This window comes from Pan paniscus, chromosome 13, assembly GCF_029289425.2.
Source record: "Pan paniscus chromosome 13, NHGRI_mPanPan1-v2.0_pri, whole genome shotgun sequence".
Lineage (NCBI taxonomy): Eukaryota > Metazoa > Chordata > Mammalia > Primates > Hominidae > Pan > Pan paniscus.
This window is the reverse complement of record NC_073262.2, coordinates 127,315,331-127,332,245: the sequence shown is the minus strand read 5'-3', so window position 1 is coordinate 127,332,245 and position 16,915 is coordinate 127,315,331. Positions and strand designations below refer to the sequence as shown.

At 40.1% G+C, this 16,915-nt stretch overlaps 1 protein-coding gene across 1 annotated transcript; it reads left to right on the top strand.

The window, feature by feature from the left end:
* The first annotated feature begins 513 nt into the window (after nucleotides 1-513).
* Nucleotides 514-13,123, top strand: CCDC195 (coiled-coil domain containing 195). The gene is made up of 3 exons (XM_055109441.1): nucleotides 514-748; nucleotides 6,673-6,919; nucleotides 13,000-13,123. Exons 1-3 carry the CDS (start codon nucleotides 514-516, stop codon nucleotides 13,121-13,123), a joined length of 606 nt encoding a protein of 201 aa, XP_054965416.1.
* The last annotated feature ends 3,792 nt before the right edge of the window (nucleotides 13,124-16,915 follow it).

Genomic DNA, 16,915 nt, shown 5'->3' with positions numbered 1-16,915 from the left:
AAAAAATGCAGAACTATGGCACATTAGACAGAGAAGACATGGCATAATTCTTCTATGTCCATTTTGATGCACTTGTGGCAGCTGGTGATCCTGAGATACATTTGATCCCAGAAGTGGCAATAGAGAAAAGACTGAGTGGCTGTTGTGATGGTAAGTTCATGATGGAAACAAGAAACTGTTCTTCACTGGAAATTTGTGGAGTGTTCTATTCTCCTCCCACACAAAGCAATATTCTAGAACTGTGGATTGACATGAAATGAAAGATAGAAAGAAAATCTCTGTTTTGAAAAACAAAACCCAGAATGAATACTTCATGGAAGATCTTTTACCTCCCTTGACAGCCTAACCCCCCAGGTGCTGAAAGATGGCGCAGAGAAGAGTGACAGCTATTGTTTGGAAAGGTTTATGAGCAGGATCAGCCAGACCCACTGAGTAGATTGTGTTTTGGGCTCATGAGGAAAAGTCCACCTGACTCTCCCAAAGAAGCCAACTAGAGCGACATGAGAAGAGACAATGGAAGCTGATATCCAGCTCATGAGACTTATCCAGGAAATGCGGGCAGAGATCCACAAACTGGAGAAAGAGAATCAAGCCCTCCGGATGAAACTCACTGCAAGTAGTCAGAGAGCCTCAGGCTCAGGGAGAGAATCAGGAGACGAAAGGGAGGAGGAAGCGCCAGGACAATCTCCAGCAACCCTTCAGGGTGCCGTTTCCACTGATGCAGCACCAGCAGTGCAGGAACACCAAGGTACCCAAACATTCTGAGCTCTTGTGGGCTGTGCCCATTTTGCAAATATCGTGAAATAGTTAAGTGTATTGTGCTGATCAGATAACTGTATAGTTTGGTAATAACGGTGGTGGGTTTCATCCCTTTCCTCCTAGTAGATTACCTGTGAATCCCTAGACAAAAATGGCTTTAGCATCTTCAAGCAACACATTATAGCAACACTAAAATTACTTCCATATTTGCTGGGAAAGATAAGAGAGACAGGTTTGTGGAAATCAGTCACACTAGGAACAATGTGGTCTTTTTCCTCTTTAACTTCAGCCATTTAAATGCTGCATAATAGCACATTGAATGTGTGTATGTCAAACGGCACGCACACTTATAAGGCTGGAACAGTACTGCACACCAGATAAGGGAATGGATGTCAAAGTCAACAAATATGGTTGCCAATTGACCACTTCAGCCACTTGACTCTAAGCCAGTGATTAGACCTCTTTAATCTTTGTTTTCTTCATCTGGAAGTGTTATAGTACCTATCTCACAAGGTTGTGAGGATTAACTACAGTAATATGAACTAAATGCTTAGTATTGCACCTGGCCAAGGCACAACAAATGGCAGATACTATTTCCTATCCATGTTTTACTAATAACTTTATTGTCCTGTATGAATGAATACTGCACATAATTCAGCCTGCTATACAGATTGAAGACTTCAAGATACAGAGTCGATGTTTGATATATTCTAAAAATCAAATCTCTCACATTTTATGAGAAATATTTTGACTGTGAAGATTACACATGGGGTCAGAAATCAGCAGAGTGAGGAATATACTCTACATTAAAATTGTCAATACCTGCCTACACACACCATATTGAAAGAAAATAATTCATATACATAATTAAATACTCAAAACTCTTAAAATCCTCTGTCAAAAGCTTCAGGCACTGCCAATTAGAAGCACTTTGGGAAGCCAAGGTGGATGGGTGATGAGGTCAAGAGATTGAGACCTTCCTGGCCAACATGGTGAAACCCTGTCTCTACTAAAAATACAAAAATTAGTCAGGCGTGGTGGCGCACACCTGTAATCTCAGCTACTGGGGAGGCTGAGGCAGGAGAATCACTTGAACCTGGGAGGCGGAGGTTGTAGTGAGCTAAGATCTTGCCACTGCACTCCAGCCTGGCGACAGAGTGAGATTCCATCTCAAAAAGAAAAAAAGGGAAAAAAAGAAGCTCTGAACAGGTTGACAATGGAACAGGTCATATTTGCCGGTTGGTTCTCGCAGTTAGAGATGTGTCTCTCTAATGAGACCCTATATTTGAAAGCTGAAAACAGATTCCAATCCAGGTCTTTTTCCTTTTTCATAAGTACAACTCTGGATTGAGTAACTGTCTACTGGTTATTTAATAAAACTGTGAAAGAGTAACCTATAGGAGGTTAGACATTCTCTTGCTGGAAAAAAAAAAGGATGTGGACATTTATAATATTTGCTTAGTTGAGGGTTTCTCAACCTCTGTATTACTGACATTTGAGACTGAATAATTACTGTGGAGGTCATCTCAAGCATGGTAGGGTGTTTATCAGCTTCCCTGGCCTCTAACCACTAGATGCTGGAGTACTCACACTTCCCCTTCCAGTTATGACCATCAATAATGTCTCCAGGCATTGCCAAATGTTGCCTTGGGAACAAAATCGCACCCCATCCACCATTGAAAACCACCGCCTTGCTCCAAAAATAAACAACAATCCTTCAAGTCTATTCTCTGTGGGACTTATCCTAACAGAAAAGTAAGTTGCATCTTAGAACTAACTGTCCTATTTTAAAACATGTATTAACACAGTTCAAAGAACAGAGTATTGCCCTTTAAATTCTCAGGGTCTAAACATCATCAATCTTAGAGGAGGTTAGAACATATTCATAAGAGTTAAACGCATAATTGATATCATACTTCTTCAGCATATGGGTGGTAATTTCCAATAAGAATGTTAGCATTAACTTTGAAAAGGATTGGTGAGGCCAAGCATGGTGGCTCATGCCTGTAATCCCAGCGCTTTGGGAGGCGAAGGCAGGAGGATCACTTAAGGACAGGAGTTCGAGATTGGCCTAGGCATCATAGTGAGACCGCCATCTCTACGAAGAAAAGAAAAGAATAGAAAAGAAAAGAAAAGGATTAGCCAGGAAAAAATTAGCCAGGCATGATGGCATACATCTATAAACTGAGCTACTTGAGAGCTTGAGAGGCTGAGATGGGAGGATTCCTTGAGCCCAGAAGTTTGAGGCTGCAGTGAGCTAAGGGTGCACCACTGTACTCCAGCCTGGGTGACAAGAGTGAGACCTTGTCTCAAAAAAAAAAAAAAAAAAATACTGGTGAAAAATATTTGATAAAATTGTAGGAAACCTTGCTTATTGCACAAATAAAACACAGAAAGAAATGTGATTTAGATTTGCACTTGGGAGTCCTGTTGAGTTACTTTAAATGATGTTTATCTGTTTCTTAAATGTTATGTGCTATTATAATAGCAAGTAATGTAAGTAGGAAGAACATTGTCCTGAGCATGAAGACACCTGGGTTGAATTCCTAGTTGTTCAACACTGGGCAGGTCACATAAACTTTCTGATCTTAGCATCCTCATGTAAAAATAAGTGGATTGGGCTAAATGTCTTCCAAGTCCTATTCCAACTGCAAAATCCTGTGATTCTATGAATACAGAGTGATGTAGAGCTTTTCATGATCACTCTCTTCATCTGTAAAATGGAGGTAATGATGGAATCTACCTCACAGGGCTGTTGAGAGGAGTAAAGATAGTGTAAGTAAGATTCAATGTAAATTACTAAGTAATAGTTGTCATAATATCATTGGACATGTCAGAAAAATATTATTATTTGACTTGAGCATAAGTTTTTATCAGTAGTTTTAATAGTAATTGCCAACGTCAATTGAAATTCATACTTACAATTAATTGAATCATAGAAATCTGTTACTAGAAAGGAATGTTAGAGGCCAGGCACAGTGTCTCACTCCTGAAATCTCAGCACTTTGGGAGGCCAAAGTGGGTGGATCACGAGGTCAGGAGATCGAGACCATCCTGGCCAACATGGTGAAACCCCGTCTCTACTAAAAATACAAAAATTAGCTGGGCATGGTGGCACATGCCTGTAGTCCTAGCTACTCGGAAGGTTGAGGCAGGAGAACCGCTTGAACCCGGGAGGCAGAAGTTGCAGTGAGCTGAGATTGCACCACTGCACTCTGGCCTGGGCAACAGTGCAAGACTCCATCAAAAAGGAAGGAGGGAAGGAAGGAAGGGAGGGAGGGAGGGAGGGAGGGAAGAGATCATCCAGTAAAAATTTCCTTATTTGCAGTTGAAAATATAAGCCTCATAGAGATTATCTTACCCAACTTCTCCAATCCTTTTTTGGAAACAAAAATACATAAACCTATTCTTTCAGAAAGAATAATGTGAAATCAGAAATATGAGTCTCACTTTAAGAAAGGGAATAATTAAAGAGGACCTGGAAGTGGATCACTTAGAGCTAAAAGTTCCTCCGTGTGTTCCTTGGTATGTGTGGTGAGATAAAGTGAGGCTCTCTGTGAGTGGAGAACCCTACTTCCCCTGAAGTCACCCGAGGACGCAGAGCTACGCTACAGCCCAGACACAGCTGTGTGGTGATAAAATATACTGAGAATGCAGAGTGCCTGCTCGGAATGAATCCTTGCTGGGTAAATGCTCATGGAAACATCTGTAATAGTGCATAAATATTTGGTAGATATGAAATCTAGCCAGTGCTTTCAGAGATGTTTCCCGGCCCCTCTTGCCCTGTGGAAACTTGAAGCAATTTGCCGCTGTAAAGATAAAAGAAACAACCCTTTACAGCATTGCTGGACCTCTGATTCTCTGCTCACATCCTTTGCTGGCAAATAAACTGCATTTGGCTGTGATCTTTGAAAATGTTCTAATGAGCCTGTGATGCTGTGCTGAATATCTTTTTTGTTAATAAGAAACTGAAGGACACAGACCCTTTGTGACCCATGGAGATGAACAATAAGCCTATATGCTAATCACTCCCAAATTAACTGTAGGTCCCAAGTAAAAACAAACGTAATTTTGCTATCATCAGCATAATTTCCTGTTGTGTTTTCCTACGATTCAGTATCAAGGGATTGTTTTATAATCCTTCTAAATAAAAACGTTTATGTTTGTAAGTAGTCACAGATCTGTTTTTAGATAATTATGGAAGTTACATATCATGACCAAGGGGAGCATTTAAAGATAATTTATGAATAATATTTGTAGTTAATCACTTCAAACAGATTTGAACTTAAACTCTCCCTAGACCTCTCCTACAATTCAGTCTTCTGTTCTACAAAAAGCCGAAACAGCCTCCACCTTTTGAAATAACCATAATGATTTTCTGTCTGCTTTTTCCAGAAGCAGTCAGCAAACATAAATAAAAAATAATTGTGCTTCTGGCACTCACAAAGCCTACCCATAATGCAGTGGTTTTTTTACGCTTTCATGCTCGTTCATGGCAAAGCTGCAGTGAGAAAGAATGAAGATTCCACAATCACTCATAAAGTGCTCCAGAAAATGAAAACCAACCCATGAGATCAGTGTTGTAAGCCACATGGACAACACTGGACACGCAAGTAGATGTTGGATAATCACCAGACCTCCAAGTAGAGCTTAAGACCAGCTCCAGATCACAGAGTTAATGCAGTGTAAGAGCTGGCGTTCAGACATACCAAGAGCCTCTAAAATAAAGCCCTTTTAATCAACATGTTTTCATTATTAAAAAAAAAAAAAAACAGGGAAGATTTGATTTACCTCAAGGAAAGAGTTTATTGGGAGACTCTATGAATAGAAACTGAATTGGAAGTCCCTGGAAACTAAAGCCACAAAGCTCTCCATCTCTTTCAGGGGCTCTCCAATTTCCCACACCATGCATCTTTGCTCTTTGCCATGTGTCTCCTTTGCGTTTGTCTCTCACTCAATAGACATCCTCTTAACGACTGTCCCAACTAAGGCCAAGACATGCAATCATAGGCCAGTTAGCAACAACCTGTTAAATTCCTGTGGCCATTCAGGTGATCAGACACTGTGGATAAGCCTGTTCTTCTAGAATCAGGAGTAAGAGGTCCATCAAGAATTGGCATGTCTGGGAGATTCATGTTCTCCCAATTTTAAGGTCTATTTTTATTATCTATGTATGTCAAGCCCCTGTTCTAATGCTGTATTCTCAGAAAGGTCTTCCCTGGCCACACAATTGAAATAGCCTCCGAACACCTTCCTGCATCTGTCTCTATCCCCTTGTCCTCATCAGCCTTATTTGCCTTCCTAGAATGTATTACTATGTGAATTCTATCATCTATTGTTTACTGTCTGTCTTCCACATAAGAAGGTGAACTCTGGAATTTTATGTTGTTCTCTACCACATTCCCATCTTTTAAAAAAGATCCTGGCATATGGTTGGCACTCAATTAATATTTGTAAAATAAATCAATGAATGCTTTTTGTTTGTTTGATTGTTTGAGACGAAGTTTCCCTCTTGTCACCCAGGCTGGAGTGCAGTGGCATGATCTTGGCTCACTGCAACCTCTGCCTCCCGGATTCAAGCAATTCTCCTGCCTCAACCTCCTGAGTAGCTGGGACTACAGGTGCCCGCCACCACGCCTGGCTAATTTCTGTATTTTTAGTAGATACAGGGTTTCATGCTGGCCAGGATGGTCACCATCACCTGACCTTGTGATCCACCCACCTTGGCCTCCCAAAGTGCTGGGATTACAGGCGTGAGCCACCGCGCCAGGCCAAATGGATATCTTTTATGCCAAAAAAGTAATGAGAAACAATAGTTCTGTCTAGTTAGTTTCAATAAAATTCTATCATTTTTCATTTGTGAGTGTCATTAGGGTAGAATTTTTAAAGTTGAATTTTGTGTCTTTTGTACAGGCAATGTCATGATTGTTAGATGCTATTCCATTTCATCATCAGTTTGCTCATCTGCTGTAAATGATCCCTGGAAATCTGGGAAAAGTCACCCAAAGAGCAGAATTCTAGAAGCTCAGAGAACACTGAAGTCACTGGCATGTTCTCCAATTAAGAAGCAAGACATGGAAGAAAAGGTGTTTGCCACAGATTCTTTCACCAGCAATAGGACCAGCCAAAGAGCTTCTCCTGAGCATGTTTGTGGTTGCAGGTAATGTACAATACACTTCAAGCTGGTGAATAGGCCCATGCTGAGTTGGTTACTGAGACTTCCCCCTGGATAAATGAGGTCTTATCTAGTGGAGGAAACAAAACCAAATAGCATATAAATAATTTCCATATCACCTATGTCCATTTTGGGAATTTAAAGTAACAAATTTATTTGAGGTTAAATGGCACCCTCTAATAGATGCCTCTAACAACTGGACAACTTAGTATTCATTTATTCATTAAGCATTAGTGATCATATCCTAAGCCAGGCACTGGTGATACAAGATTCAGCAAAAGTAAGCCATTACATTCAAAACTCTCATTTAGTGACAAAGGCACACAAGTAAACTATCTACTGCAATAAAGTGCATCTCAGGGAGTAGGCACAGTTACTTTAAGAGCTGAATGCAGAACTCCTCTCAGAGAACAGCTGTTCTGGTGGAGGCAGGTGCCTTAGTGGGCGTTAGGGGAAATTGTTTTAAAAAATTATTTAGGCATAACTCATAAGAGCCAAGAGACAAAGAGACAACCAATTTGCTCTCCAAAATATGTGAATTGGTATTTAGAGAGCTGGAACAGCCTGAGAATGGGAGGGATGTGAGACAACAGTCAAGAAAGCACTTTGGGAGGCCAAGGCGGGCTGGATCACTTGAGGTCAGGAGTTCAAGGCCAGCCTGGCCAACATGGCAAAACCCTGTCTCTACTAAAAATACAAAAATTAGCCAGGCGTGGTGGCCTGCACCTGTAACCTCAGCTACTTGGGAGTCTGAGGCAGGAGAATCACTTGAACCTGGGAGGCAGAGGTTGCAGTGAGCCGAGATAGTACCACTGCACTCCAGCCTGGGGGACAGAGTGAGACTCCATCTCAAAAAAAAAAAAAAAAAAAAAAGACAAAAGAAAAGAAAAGAAAAAGAAAAAGAAGCCAGGGTCTGTTAGAGGAAACTTGGCCAGTGGCTCCTGAAGTGGTAGAGTCAAGTCCTCTAACACCAAGCCTAATTTATCTGCACAAGTGTGCAGGAGCATGCACTGCCCCCTCTCTCCCACACTCTGCATCCCTACCTTCCAACTCCCAGTGAGGCCCTAACTCTTCAGCAAGATCTCTACTTGTCTTTGTCTTGTGTGAGTAGAAGGAGGAAAATCAAGAGGAGGGGACCTGGGTCTCATGATTATTAGCTTATCACGGGAAAGAGAAAATGCAAAAAATATGATTGTTGAGAGACCCAGAGCACCATCGAACTCAGCAGTGGCAGGAAAGCAAATCAAGAGATAACCATAAGCAAGAGGCCTGTAGGAATTCTCATAAATATTGGAAAGGGCACTGGACTTCCCACAGGATATGGGATACAAAGGTTGAATCAGCTTTATTTGGATTTCCAAAGACAGGATGAAAATTGTGTTTCCCTTGCAGAAGGTTCTTCTATCATAGGAGCAGGGAGATTAACTGGAGTCACCAAGGACTACTAGATTTAGCCAAAGAAAAATGGAAAGGTCATCCCAAGTAGAACGAAACAGACATGAGGATAGAAGAAGCCATGCCATTGAGAGAAACTAAAAGTAGTAAAATAAATGAGGATGGAGAAGTGAGAAGGATTCATCATTAAAGGCCACTCGTGGAATGCTAAGGAATATATGCTTTATCGTGAAATTATTGGAAAGCCAGAATAAATGTCTTATGAAAACTTCCAAAATATTCTGTAAATATTTTCCAAAATATTCCAAAATATTTCTGTAAATATTCAGAAATTAATGTTACATGCACCAATAGATTCAAAAAGTTTTATCATATTTTCTTCAGATGCTTTTATATGTAAAAGAAATAAAATGTGGCTAGGTGCGGTGGCTCAAGCCAGTAATTCCAGCACTTTTGGAGGCTGAGGTGGGCAAATCCCTTGAGCCCAGGAGTTCGAGACCAGCCTGGGCAACATTGTGAGACCTTGCCTCTAAGAAGGAAGGAAGGAAGGAAGGAAGGAAGGAAGGAAGGAAGGAAGGAAGGAAGGAAGGGAGGGAGGGAAAGAGAAGAAAAGAAGAAAAGAAGAAAGGAAGGAAGAAAGAAAAGGAAGGAAGGAAGGAGAGAAAGAAAGAAAGTTACCAATAAAGAAAGTCTTATATAACTTTTCCCTTGTCCTCCCAGGGGCAAATGTCATCATGAGTTTAGTTTTTATCTTTTCAGTCTAGGTTTTTATACTTTTATTACATTCATTCATTCAATAAATATATCCTGAGGGTGTGCTGCATGTTGGGCAGGATTCTCTGCCCTGCAGATACAGCAGGAAACCGAATTGTCAAAAACCCCTGCCCATGTGGAGCTTATTTCTTTGCAACATGATAATCAGTAAACATGCAAATACATAAAGTGTATATTATGTTAGACGGTGTTAAGTACTAAAGCAAAAAATAAAGCAAATAAAGAAGGGTTAGAGGAGCATAATGAAATGTTTGATACCATGGCCAAAGAATGCCTTTCCATCTGAGTAAAGAAGGGAGAGAGAGAGTGAGTCCTGATCAAGGCTAAAGAGAGAACTCTCTAGGCATTGAGAAGAGCAAATGCAGAAGCCCTGGGTAGGAGCATTACCAGTGTGTTCAAGGATAGGCCAGGAGCCTGGTGTGACAAGTGAGCAAGCTGGTGTGCAGAAGGACAGGTAGGCAGAGAGCCAAGGGTGGCCTTCCACCCGATTCCAGTGACTCTGGATTTATTGTAAATAAATTTGTGTGGATAACATGTTCTTTTCATTTTGTAAAAAGTTCTTGGGTTGGAAACCCTATTGTGAAAAATTTTAAGAGAACAATATCGAAAACAAGGAGACCAGACCGAAGGCTATAAAATAATCTAGGCAAGAGGGGATCATTTCTTTGCCAAGTGTGCTAACAGTGGACGTGATTTCTAGATGTGCATCAAAGGTGGAGCCAACAAGATTTATTTATAGATCAAATGTGGGATATGGAAACAAGAAATGAATACTCAATCATTGGGTTCCATTGGTCATGTGTCTTCAAAGAAGGAAAACAGAAGAATGGCAGAGATATGTCCTTTTCCTTAAAAAAAAATGCGTGTGTAGGTGTATATATATATATATATACACACACACACACATATACATATATATATATATCCAGTTCTATAGCAGCACTAAATGTTTATCATAAAAAAAGTTACAGCCAGGTGTCGGTCGCGGTGGCTCACGCCTGTAATCCCAGAACTTTGGGAGGCTGAGGTGGGCGGATCACCTGAGGTCAGGAGTTCGAGACCAGCCTGACCAACATGGTGAAACCCTATCTCTACTAAAATACAAAAATTAGCCAGGCGTGGTGGTGGGCACCTGTAATCTCAGCTACTTGGGAGGCTGAGGCAGGAGAATCGCTTGAACCTGGGAGGCAGAGTTTGCAGTGAACCGAGATCACGCCATTGCACTCCAGCCTGGCAACAGAGCAAGACTCTGTCTCAAAAAAAAAAAAAAAAAAAAAAAAAAAAAGTTACAGCCAGGCACGGTGGCTCATACCTGTAATCCCAGCACTCTGGGAGGCCAAGGTGAACAGATCACCTGAGGCCAAGAGTTCAAGACCAGCCTGACCAATATGGTGAAACCCCATCTCTACTAAAAATACAAAACTTAGCCAGGTGTGGCGGTGTATGCCTGTAGTCCCAGCTACTTAGGAGGCTGAGACAGAGAATTGCTTGAACCTGGGAGGCGGAGGTTGCAGTGAGCCGACATTGGGCCACTGCACTCCAGCCTGGGTGACAGAGTGAGACTCTGTCTCAAAAAAAAAAAAAAAAAAAAAAAAGTTACAAAATACAGAGGCAATATACAAAGTAAAAATGTTTAAAAACAAAACTCTTCATAATCCCACTACCTGAATAACTACCATTGAGATGGATAGCTTGTGTTCACATATGTTGAAATTATACAGTGTATATATCATAATGTTTTATTTTTTGCACTTAAACCATTCTCACAGACATATAATGCTGAGAATTATAGTACTATTAGTTTTTCCATTTCAATTTATATTATTTTCTATGATAGTATGGGAACCTAACCAACATTTATGAGGTATTATTTTTCTAAAGTAAAATGTTTTCCAACTTCCAAGCTGCCAACTAATGAACTATTTAGAATACAACCCATTTCTAATGTAAAAGTTAATTTGAAAGATTGAGCCAATTGCAAGGTTGTATTAAAGGAAGAAAGCCAGTATTGGCTTAAAATCAACAACTGGATTGGCATGAAATCCACTAGAACTATTGAGTAGGAACTGAGCATTTTTTTTTATTGTAGTCCTTTTTAAATGTGTCTTTTATATTCTCAGGAATTAACTAGTAAAGTAAAATGTCATTATATTATTCCTCTGATTATTTGGGAAATTAGTTTCTTCACTAATAGCTTTCAAAGCATTTTACAAATATTTATCAAGAACCAATTTGTTTGCACTGACTTTTGAATCATATCAGATATCATACCCAATTTGCTTGTGAACTTTTCCATTATTATACCACGAAAATATTTTACAACATAATGCCAATGTCAATATTTCTAAGAATCAAAACTTTCCAGAAACTAAAGACAGGATTTTAATTTTTTCTTAATTTTGACAGAGAAATTCAATCTTTTCTTCCTGTGTTTTAGAAAAACAAATTTCAGTTCACAAGCTTAGGGACAAGGGCCCATATAAACAGTTAAAATTAGAAATGCTATGTTATTCAGTTTACTGATAGGATAAACCAGATTCATTACAATAAATATATTCTCTCCTTTTCCAAATCCAGAAAGCAGTTTAAGGAGGCAGCTTCCAGAATCAGATGACCAAAATTCCACCTCCATCATCATTTACAAACAATGTGGCCTTGGAGAAAGTTACTAGTTTGTCCTGTGTCGCAGTTAATTCTTCTGTAAAAAGGGAATCTTAAAGGCAGATACCTCATAGTTTTTGTGAAGAGTAAATGAGGTGGTTGAGTGACTGCTCACCAAGTGGCAGTGGTTGTTATTATTTTATTAATTCCAGTGCTTGGAAGCACTGGCCTGCCTACCTCCCAAAAGAGGGTGCAGCTGGCCTGGCTGGGAATGGTGGCTCATGCCTGAAATCCCAGCATTTCGGGAGGTCAAGGCAGGCAGATCACTTGAAGTCAAGAGTTCAAGATGAGCCTGGCCAACATGGCGAAAACTCGTCTCTACTTAAAACACAAAAATTAGCCGGCATGGTGACGTGCACCTATAATCCCAGCTACTGGGGAGGCTGAGGCAGAAGAATAGCTTGAACCTGGGAAGAGGAGGTTGCACTGAGCTGAGATCATGCCACTGCATTCCAGCCTGGGTGACAGAATGAGACTCTGTCTCAAAAAAAAAAAAGAAAGAAAGAGAAGAAAAGAAAAAAAAAAAGGTGCAGCTGTGTTTTCTGAGACGCAGGCCACCAAATGTCATTCAGTGAAATTACGGCCTTATCTACCCTCTTTGTTCCCACAAAAGACAACAAAAATGAAGAAAAGGCAGTCATTTTAAACACTGTTCTTTAGATTTATTCCTAAGAGCAGTTTCTCCTGGTTAATGTCTAAATTCTATGTAATATTTTAGAGGTAAAAGGAGAAGTAGGCAAAATGAAAAGATATAATCCCTCAGATAACATGGGGCTATTGCTCTTACCCCCTTTACTCTTCAGGCATGATGGGTATTCAGTTAATTCACAGTCAAAAGGAGCAGATTTATCTGGACTATAAAATAATTGCCTCAAGTTTCTGCTTCATTTCATGAGCTGAAGAGATTTGACGCAAGAGACTCTTTGCCTAAGAATGAGATATTCTTCCACTTTGAACATCAAACTAATAATCATTCCTCAGCCATATAGTCTCTCCCTCAGTAGTTTTAAGTTTTTGTTTTATCCACACTATTCCTTGGGTTTAATGAAAAGGTCATTCCAATATATATCCTTACATCATTGTTGAACAACTTAACAAAAAATATCATGATATATTTTTAAGTGAACTTTTAACACTGTAGGTAGTATTTGGTGATTGGGAGGAAAAAATCATCAATGTTCTATATAAAGTCTCACTAAAAAGTCTTTTTCTTCCCTTTATTTTGCTTCCTGTAGGGACAAGACAAAGGCAGTCAGTTTCCTGTTACCCATGGACATGTCTTCATATTCCAAAAATTCAAGTTCTTTGAAACACTCACCAAATCAGGCCACAAACCAGCTAAGTATCATTGCAGAATAGGATATGTGAAGTGATTAAATGTAAGAAACAGTTGATTCTCAAGAGATGGCAGCACCAAGGTCTAGCTGGGTCAGTGTCTTTCCCTATAAAGAAGTCTGGCAAGATGTCCAGTAAGACACACAAAATATTTGGTATTGGGTCCATAGATCTGTTTGGCCAAGGAGTGGAAGCAATTATTTTTTGTCATTGCTGAGCACTAATGACTGGTATGTGTGCAGTGGCTATTGTAGACTATATGACATGTGAGTAATTAAATGTGATTATATGCTAAGTGTCAGTGTCTGTACTATGCCATCAAGAAATCCTTCTGTTCACTTTCCAGATGAAGCTAGAACAAGCCTAGAAAAAAAGTTCTGGTTTTGACTAGTGGCATAAAAGCAACTATCCTTTGTTTTCTGTGACATAAGTGTGATTCTCCTTTTAGTTCACTGTGTGTTGATATTTCACTGACACTAGCTCATTTGTTCTTTAAGAGCCTGTGTCATAGGTGTGTGAGCTGAAACACAGCAACATCCATAGTTTACATTGTGGACTCAGAGCAACTGCGAGCTGATTAAGGGCAAGCACACTAAACCTGATTGGAAGGAGAGAAAAAATGGTTCTGCTCATCACTACTCAAGGAATGGAAGTTCTCAGAACTCCCCCAATTCCTGAACTTCTAGTTGACAGAATAGCTCCTCTTCCTGTTTATAGCAATTGAGTTTCTGATACAAATACCCTTCTTAAACAAAGATCGTATTGTATTAGAATATCCAGATTATTAAAATGCAGATTCCTGGGCCTCACCCCAGACCTATTGGATTGATTGGGGGAGCTGGGGAAGGCAGAAAGAAGAAGTGAAATTCACGTTTTAAATGAGCTTTCCAAGGTGACTCCCGCCATACAGCTGTGCTTGTGATCTACTGTTGTAAATACCAAGAAACATGGTCCAGGGCCCTCCGATCCTGCACCAAGTAGAAGCAGTGAAGCAAAGAAAGGATAGGAATGGTTCATACCATTTCTAAGAATAAATTGTAATAGTCACAGGCTTCTAGAAAAGACAGAAATAAAGCAACCAACACCCTGTGGTAAAAGTCATGTAATAAAATTAAATGCTTCTTTTATTTATGGCACTCATTGAATATTAACAAGATTCCTAACATTATAACAGATATACAATAGGGCAAGGTTACAACTGGAGGGGAAAGATGAAAACTGGATGTGAAAATACACTCCTCTGGGAATAAAGACCCACACTGAGTAGATAATTAAGCTATTACCTATGAGATAGTTGGCATTTTTAGTTTATGCACAATTATATTCTTTGCATATCTATAAAATTGGGAATTTCACCTTAACCTCAGTTAAAAAGAAACATTCCCCAAAGAGTAAAACTTTTTTAAAGCAATACATGACAACTATGCAAGTTGTAATGTTGTAACTGGCCAAGCTAATATGACAAATATCCCCAACGCTAAGCTCAATGAGTATGTAACTGACATTTGATCCATGTTCGATGAGCTGAACAGTTACATGAATCTATCAGTTTCCAGTAAAAAAACCACCACACTATAAAATGTTAAGCTTTAAAATTAAATCATTTAACATAGGATTAAAGAAATAGGCCAGGTGCGGTGGCTCACGCCTGTAATCCCAGAACTTTGGGAGACCGAGGCAGGTGGATCATGAGGTCAGGAGATCAAGACCATCCTGGCTAACACGGTGAAACCCCATCTCTACTAAAAACACAAAAAATTAGCCAGGCGTGGTGGCGTGCGCCTGTAGTCCCAGCTACTCGGGAGGCTGAGGCAGGAGAATGGCATGAACCCAGGAGGCGGAGCTTGCAGTGAGCTGAGATCATGCCATTGCACTCCAGCCTGGGTGACACAGCAAGACTCTGTCTCAAAAAAAAAAAAAAAAAAAAAAGAAAAGAAAAAGAAACAAAGCTCTATCTCTGTTCCCCAGCTGGGTATAGTGCTTAATAATAAGCCCTCGGAGCATATTTTTAAACATAATGAATTACAAAGAACATGAAATGCATCTTGGTCATGCTCTGATCAACTAGTTATATTTGTCTTCTTCTACGCCCAAAACTTCCACTGGTATGTATGAAACTAAGTCAGGAACTCAAATGCCTAGCAGTGACAGGAAAGTAACAACGAGTGAAGATTCTGGAGAACAGACATGTATATGCTCCATCTAAGAAGAGCCATTGTTACCCACCTTCATAGTGCCATATGGCAAAGCAGACATAGTATTGCCATATGGTCTATTTTTCAAGATACATTAATATCTGGGTTTTTATGCAAAATTTCCTGATTCATAAATATTGGCAATGTGCTCAGTTTTTTAAACACTGTGAAAACCAAACACAATGTATCTAGGGGCCAGATCTAGCCCCTAGCACAAGGGTCCCCAACATTTTTGGCACCAGGGACCAGTTTCATGGAAGACAATTTTTCCATGGATGGCGGAGACAGGTAGAGGGGTTGGTTTGGGGATGAAATTGTTCCACCTCAGATCATCAGACATTAGATTCTCATAAGGAGCACGCAGCCTAGATCCCTTACATTTGCACTTCCAGTGGTCCTATGAGAATCTAATGCTGCTGCTGATCTGACAGGAGGCGGAGCTTAGGCAGTAATGTTCACTCACCTGCTGCTCACCTCCTGCTGTGCAGTCAGGTTCCTAAAAGGCCACAGACCAGTACCAGTCAGTGGCCTAGAGGTTGGGGACCCCTGCCCTAAGATACCAGATTTTGATCTCTGACTTAAACGCAATTTCCTAAACATAGAGATCCAGAACAAGAAAGGGGATGTGGAAAGTTACACTTTGGAAAATGAAAAAGGGAAGAGGAAGTCTGAGGATGGGAAAAGAGAATAAGAGGGTCATATAAGAAGTGACATCTACGTGGATAAAAAGGCTAAAGTTCCACATCTTCACGAAAATGTAGCCTAACCCAGAGTCAAGACATATTTGCCACAGAACTAAAACATAATGTTAGAAAGTATGAGCATATTTTGTTTTAAAACTTTTTTCAAAATATATTTTTGTCTACTTTATGGTTTTCACTTGTACAGTTATCTTGCAAGGAAAACAATACATAAACAAAAACAATCACTCTGGCAGATTTTTCTTCTTTTTTTTTTTTTTTTGAGACAGTCTCACTCTATCACCCAGACTGGAGTGCAGTGGCACAATCTCAGCTCACTGCAACCTCTGCCTCCCAGGTTCAAGTGATTCTCCTGCCTCAGCCTCCCAAGTAGCTGGGGTTACAGGTGCCCACCACCACACCCAGCTAATTTTTGTATTTTTAGTGGGGTTTTGCCATGTTGGCCAGGCTAGTTTAGAACTCCTGACCTCAGGTGAACTGCTGACCTCGGCCTCCCAAAGTGCTGGGATTACCGGCATGAGCCACCATGCCCAGCTGATTTTTCTTCCTTTTGATGGGGAAAGGAGATTCCAAAATCAAAAAATCATAAAATATTCCTGCAAAATTCTAGTTCCAGGCCATAATTTCATAGACTAAGAATAGCTCACGGTGGTTGTGCCACTAACTTGACATCGTTAGTTTGTAGCACAGCCAAAACTGGAGCTTATATTTCCTGATTCCTTCTGTAAGAGTTCCATGCTGTCCCCTAAATGTATGACACTAAGTGAGTTATCAAATTTAAATGTTTGTAATTTGAGGCATTCTCAAAAGTGAAGATGATCTCAATGTTCTCAATGTCTGGGGTGGTTGTATTCATTTGTTTTCACATTGCTATAAAGAAATACCCGACTAGGTAATTTATAAAGGAAAGAGGTTTAATT

Excerpts from the sequence above, each read along its gene's own strand:
- CCDC195 (XM_055109441.1), top strand. The coding sequence starts at position 514 with ATGGAAGCTGATATCCAGCTCATGAGACTTATCCAGGAAATGCGGGCA. Across the intron at positions 749-6,672 it reads AGCAGTGCAGGAACACCAAG|GCAATGTCATGATTGTTAGA; the intron begins GTACCCAAACAT and ends TCTTTTGTACAG. Across the intron at positions 6,920-12,999 it reads GAGCATGTTTGTGGTTGCAG|GGACAAGACAAAGGCAGTCA; the intron begins GTAATGTACAAT and ends TGCTTCCTGTAG.